Below are 6792 nucleotides of genomic sequence, written 5' to 3'. Positions count from 1 at the left end.
GTTATTTTTGTTGCCTGGTTAGTTTAAAGGAAAATGCACACATTTATTTAAGAAACGCAAGCAAACCAAAATTATTGACAAATATAGCACAATAATTCGGTGTAGTCATGGCTCTACCTATTTGTGCCTATATCCCATTCGTTTATCACATGGTAATAAATTAATAATCTAACTTTTTTTTTTTGTAAAATGTAAAAAGTTCTTAAAATAACAGTTACTAATTAGATAACTCGTGGACTACACAAAGGTATTTATAGCCTAGGCTAGGCTACATCCTTTGCAAAATAATAGCAAAATTGAGATATCCAAACTTTCATAGTCAATCATCGACATACTATATCACTGGCAGTAGTCTACTGACCGGTAAACTACCTCATTGATAGAATTTGCTTTATTTTAAAATTTTGTAATGGACTTGATTATTAACATTAAAAATATTACTCATTACCTTTATCCTTCTATGATCCTTCTATGTATATTAGTTGGGCTGCACCTAAAGATTTATTTTTTATGTTTTCCTACAAATTTTTTATGAAGGCATATTTATAAACTAAGTTGGGACCGAGAAAATAGTTGTAAATTGGCCAACATGCAAGTATTTTGTCTTATTATGAGTTTATAAATATGCCTTCACAGCCCTTTTTATTTTTCCCATACTTTGGCAAAAGACTATCCCTTTGTAGATTTTTAAGATTTGAAATGATGGTTGTTGTTATAATTTTCCTTGCTCTTCTGTTAAAGAAGCACGCCTTGACTGCTGCTGCTGGTGGATTGACGTTTGATATCGTCAATCTTGGAGCCAAGCCGGATGGTAAGACCGATGCCTCTCATGCGTTGCAGTCTGCATGGGCTCGTGCATGCTCCTCTACAGTTGCGTCTACCGTTTATGTGCCCAAAGGAAGATTCTACGTTCAAAGTGGTAACTTTATTGGACCTTGTAACTATAATTCTATCACCTTTCTCATCAACGGCACACTTGTGGCTTCTTCGAATTTTAAGGTTCTGGCCAAATCAAGAACCTGGATTTCTTTCTCACGTATAAATGCACTTTCCATTTATGGTGGCATTCTTGATGGCCAAGGAACTACCTTGTGGGCTTGCAAAAACTCAGGGATCAACACTTGCTCTCTTGGCGCAACAGTATGCAAATTTAAATAAAATTTGAATATTCCTTTTTAGGGTTTTATCTATCATTAATAATAATCAATGTTGTTTTGTTTGTTTTCTAATTTCCAGACGTTGGAAGTTTCAGATTCACAGAATATATTGATCAATGGATTATCTTCAGTTAACAGCCAAATGTATCACATTGTTGTGTATGACTGTCAAGACGTGAAGATTCAAGGAGTGAAAGTCTTAGCTGCCAGCAATAGCCCCAACACTGATGGCATTCATGTGGAGAGATCATCAAATGTTACCATTCTCAATTCAAACATTCGCACCGGGGACGACTGCATCTCAATTGGCCCTGGGACTTCCCATTTATGGATGGAAAGACTTGCATGTGGACCTGGACATGGAATCAGGTAAGCTATAGGGATAAATGACAAAAAAAAAAAAAAAAAAAATCAAATGAGTGTCTCTCATAATAATCCTTTATACTTGATTTTTAAGAGGTATTCTTACAAATTTTAATTAAATTGTAAATAACATTTTACGGGTGTTAATGTTATCTTTGCACTTACAATGACAAAGTGAGTGGGAATGTGAAATTTGTGTTGTAGCATTGGGAGTTTGGGGAAATGGTGGGAAGAGGCTGGAGTGGAAAATGTGACATTAAAAACAGCTCATTTCAACGGAACAATGAATGGAGTGAGGATTAAATCTTGGGGAAGGCCCAGCAATGGGTTTGCAAAGAACATTCTTTTTCAACACATTGTTTTTGACAATGTCAACAACCCTCTCATCATTGATCAAAATTACTGCCCACATAACCAAGGCTGCCCCGGTCAGGTAACCATTTCCTCATTCATTCCGATCATAAATGTTCAAACCATATATCAAAAGAAATTTAATGCATTCTTTAATTCTTTATCAAATTCTTAAATCATAATTTTTTGGTGAAAATTTTTTATTTTTCTTATTTAAATATTTTGTTTATGTTAGAGGTAACATACATGATAGTGCATAAACATATCGGATCCAAGTATTACTTATATATATTATATATATGTATGAATGTATGGTGTTAATTTTTAAAAAAAAATCACGTGTTAAGAAATATAATATATAATTGTACAAAATTATAAATGTAATTAACTACTCGTCTTTAAATTTAGATGTTTATGGACTTTATTATACGTTATAAAAGTTTTCAAAAACTGAATTGTAACTCAACTTTATTTTATGCTTCAAAGTTTCCATTCAAGATTATTTCAAGATATTAAAAACAATTCCACCTCATGTAATAGTAATTACTTTTACTACATAACTTCAAAATTAGTTGTTTACTATAATTTGCTTCAAAGTTTTTTTGGAGATTTCATTTTCTTTCTTTCTTTTCCATCGTTATTATTTCAAACTGTTGTAACAGTAATATATATACATATAATATGAATATATTAGGCTTCTGGAGTAAAGATTAGTAATGTAAGATATGAAGACATCCATGGAACGTCAGCTACTGAAGTAGGTATAAACTTTGAGTGTAGCCCTGCAAGGCCATGCAACGAAATAAGATTGAAAGATGTAAAGTTGATATTCAAGGATCAAATTGCCCAAGCATCGTGTGAATATGCAACAGGAACTACCTTGGGTCTAGTTCAACCTTCTAATTGCTTAGTATAGCAAATGTAATTCACTTTAGGTTCAACAATATCAGTATTGGGCATTGAATGTAATTTCATATCTAGAATTGGAAAGATGTAAGGTGTTAGAATCAATTCCTCACTATATTCATTTTGACCAAAATAAGCTTTAAAATAATATATGAGGTCTATGTCACTTATGTATCTTATCATTACCTTCTCATGTTTTATATACTTTTAAATGTCTAAATTATACTACGCTTCATTTAATTATTTCGATAAATTCTAATTTTGAGCCTTCGTTAGTTTGAGGAACTAATGAATTTTTTATCAAATTTAGTAAATCTAAAAGCTCGATTAAGTACGCTTGTTTGCTTGAACCGTTACTATATCACTTTCACAAAGTTACTTGAATTTTTGATAGCTTTATTAGGATCAATCTAACGGGGAATCTAATAGAAAATTAATCAATTAAAAACAACAATAGTACGCAAAAAGCGAGTTGAACTATTTTAACGTAGATAAATTATTCAAGACGGGAAGTATAAGCAACAATACTTGTAGATTCAACTCAAAATCTTCACAACAATAAAAAATAATCAATCTTTTCTCCAAGTCCCTGTTTTAGCATCACTAATGTAGCATTGCTCATTTCAACACATAAAAAATCTAATGGGGTGAGCATACAAATATGTACGAGTAAGTTAGCCCACATTTAAATGACCATCAAACAACATACAAAGCAATCACGAAATACACAACTATACCAATTGTACACATGCTCTCTATACAAGAACGACAAAAAATATCAATTACAACTTACTAAACTTGTGAATTATCCTCTGCTAATGATAATAATCAACCTCGTTAATTCTTATCCTTGAGTCTATTTTCTTTGAACGAATCTTCCAACACTGCCTACCCTCACTCGTTTTAATTCCTTGCATTTTACTTTTGCACTATTTATTTCTGTTTATTGTTTGATTAATAAAATCAACCCCATGTTACCAATGAATCCAATTTTTATTTTGTTCCCACTGGCCCACAAGCTTGTAAGGGTTCAAAATATATCATTTTGAATCAGATCTTGGAAGCTTATGATTTTAACCAATATAGACGAAAATTGTGTTAGTAATTATATAATATGAAAAAGCATATAGCATTTTGCACATCTGAAGGACATCCTAGAAGTTGAATGATTTTAAAAAAAGAAAATAAGATAATGACTTTGTACATTGTGATTGGATACAAAAATAAAGAAAAAGATCTAATGAAAAACAAAAACTATAATTAAATTAGGGAGTCATTCCTATGGAGGCCTTAGCACTCCACTGTATCCTTTTAGAAAACCGTGACCATATTTTAGATCTTAATAAATATTTGAAATAATGTCTTACTTTATCCCTTATTCTTCCATTATTTGAAATCATGATTTCATAAATTAAGTGAAAACATTCTATCAATTAAGTCATACTAGAATGTTGAAAAAAAAATCTACATCTCAAATTTCTCAAATTCGTCACATGGTTTAGTCTTTTAGTGATAGATAAAAAAATATCACCACACCACAAAATATAAATCATTGGAAGTCAAGAATAAACAACGTCCACCACAACAAACTGTAAAACTACAAAATGGAAGTTTGGGATAAACCAACAATACCACGATAAATGAAACAAAGATGTAATTGTTATATGTGGTTCACGTATGCACATACGTTTGCTAATGAATGATCATTTGGATATGTCATTTATTTTTAAAAATTATTTACTTTCTCACATAACTTTGTAATGTAATTCAACATTTTGTGTTGACTTGAACCATTAAATAAATAGAAAAGACGTTATTTGACTCAATAACTCAAAATTCAATGGAGGAAAATAATTTCTCAAAACTATTCAAGCATGTCTTTAAAATCATTCTAAGAGGCTATGGACACAAAAGAAAATAAAACAAAACCAATTAATTTCCATATGTAGATATAGTGTAATTTTCAACATAGAGTCTAAAAATCTAAATAATAAGAATAAGAATAAGTATAAGCACTAGTAAAGAAAATCATAAACAATGATCGTGTATCTCAAACAAGAAAGTCTAAATCCTACTAATCCACTACCTATCCATCTCTATATCGGTAAAAGAAGGTAGATGACATACATTTCAACTCGATATTCCACCTAGTTCATGATAACACACTCCTTTACTGTAACAACTCAAGCATCAGTCTCAGGTAGTAATTCAAGTAATGTTTTCACACAGAGGCATAACAAAGCAAAATTCCAAACCATAAGCAAGTAATTGGATTCCAAATTACGAATAGAAAACAAAGCAAGTTGAATTCAGGAGAAGAAACTTAGAACCAAACAAACAATAGATCTATATCACTAATTAACCAAGTTAAACAACAAATACAACCAAGTTACAATACCAAAAAACTGAAACAAGAAGTAGAAGATTATTTAGAGAAGATTTCATCTCATTTTCTATCATCCCTAAACATTCAAATCCTTTTACTGAAAATTTATCATATAGAGAGGAGTGGGGTGTAAGCTCATTCATATATAATAAAGGTGAAATTCAAGGCTTTCTTCACAATGTGAAGTTGGTGTCCAATATATAGATAGAATGTATAAATAAACCAATTATAACCCAACAACAAAGAAGAAGGGGGAGGGGTTGCCAAGATACCATTAAATGAGAAAAGTGTGTTTGATCATCAACATGATTTTTGCTAAAAAAAACGGAAAGTTAAAAGGCTGGAAACACAATTCAACAAAAGGATCTATCAAATTACACAAGCATTCTTTGCGTTCTTAAGATGATGCTAGGAGTTTAGTTGCCCACTCTATATCCCTGGTAATGAGCAAATTAGATCTAGCCAGAAGAGGTGCAACTCGGATCACAAACAAAATGACATTTAATCAACCCAGTCTGCAATAATGGATAACATTCTTAAAAACTCAAGAGAATGATCAAAGAACAACATCATTTAAAAAATGGCAACAAACCTTAGGAGAAAGAAGAAAAGAATTGAATGTCTTCTGTCTTTGAAGACATTAAACATGCAATCTTAAGAGGCTAGTTGAAGAATTTATGGCTTTATATGATATCCAAATTCTACCAACCATTTAAATGTTATTGATTAAGTGTAAGTTCACACCTGAATGCTAAAATTTCCACGAATTCTATGTTGACCTACGCAAACATAAACCTAGATACTATAGAATAATGCAATAGAGCAAGGATTCTGAAAACAAAAATTCACTTCCTATCTAAGTGCATCAATAGTTTCAAAAAGAAATCAAACCCATACTAGACTAAAGCAAGAAAAGAAATGTGAACTTATGATCAATAACATAATACAAGTTCATTACTTTACCAATGCATTGAACAGCTCGGGTTTAAAAAACACACTACAAGATACTTCAAACATCCAAAATAGTCAGATATTTAGTGCAAGTTCCTTAAAAAGGAAAAAAAGATCATGGAGGCATTATAAGAAAATAATACCACAAACAAGAGTAGAAAGAAAGAAGCAACACAAAAGAATCATAAAAAAAGCCAATCTTATTAAGTTAAAATGTAAGAGATTTTGATAGAGTCTAAAAGAGGTTAACTTCTAACTTCTCATTCTTAAATTCTCCTACTTGATGAAAGCTAATAGGAAGAACAAAAAAAAAACTTAAAAATGAAAGAACAAAGAAATGAGGAGATAGTAGCCTCGTGTGAAAAAGATAAGTCTTACGTGCTCTTCCTTCCACTTAGATGGGCTCATGGGATTTTTCCCTACAGTTAACCTTCGGAGGTCCATGGTAGTCTGCAAATATCAACAAAGAAGGTTAAAGTTAAAAAAAAAAAAAAAAAAAAAATTATTTATTCATCTTTTGATGTTTTATTTTACTTTAATTTTTTTTTATTTGTTCATCTTCTTTCTCCAAGTACAAACATTACAAAAGAAACATACAGAATTCAAATCCATGTGTAGAGTGTAATCTTGTAAAAAAAACTCTCGAAGTTGAAATTTAAAGAAGGCTAAATAAACCGA

The 6792-nt window shown here is 31.0% G+C and overlaps 1 protein-coding gene across 1 annotated transcript; it reads left to right on the top strand.

Moving 5' to 3' along the window:
* Positions 1-223: 223 nt before the first annotated feature.
* LOC127145955 (polygalacturonase-like) lies at positions 224-2943 on the top strand. The gene is made up of 4 exons (XM_051080740.1): positions 224-1140; positions 1237-1526; positions 1725-1953; positions 2566-2943. Exons 1-4 carry the CDS (start codon positions 625-627, stop codon positions 2785-2787), a joined length of 1257 nt encoding a protein of 418 aa, XP_050936697.1. The 5' UTR covers positions 224-624; the 3' UTR covers positions 2788-2943.
* The last annotated feature ends 3849 nt before the right edge of the window (positions 2944-6792 follow it).

Source organism: Cucumis melo, unplaced genomic scaffold (genome assembly GCF_025177605.1).
Source record: "Cucumis melo cultivar AY unplaced genomic scaffold, USDA_Cmelo_AY_1.0 utg000376l, whole genome shotgun sequence".
NCBI lineage: Eukaryota > Viridiplantae > Streptophyta > Magnoliopsida > Cucurbitales > Cucurbitaceae > Cucumis > Cucumis melo.
The sequence above is the reverse complement of the archived record's forward strand: the minus strand, read 5'-3'. Positions and strand labels throughout refer to the sequence as shown.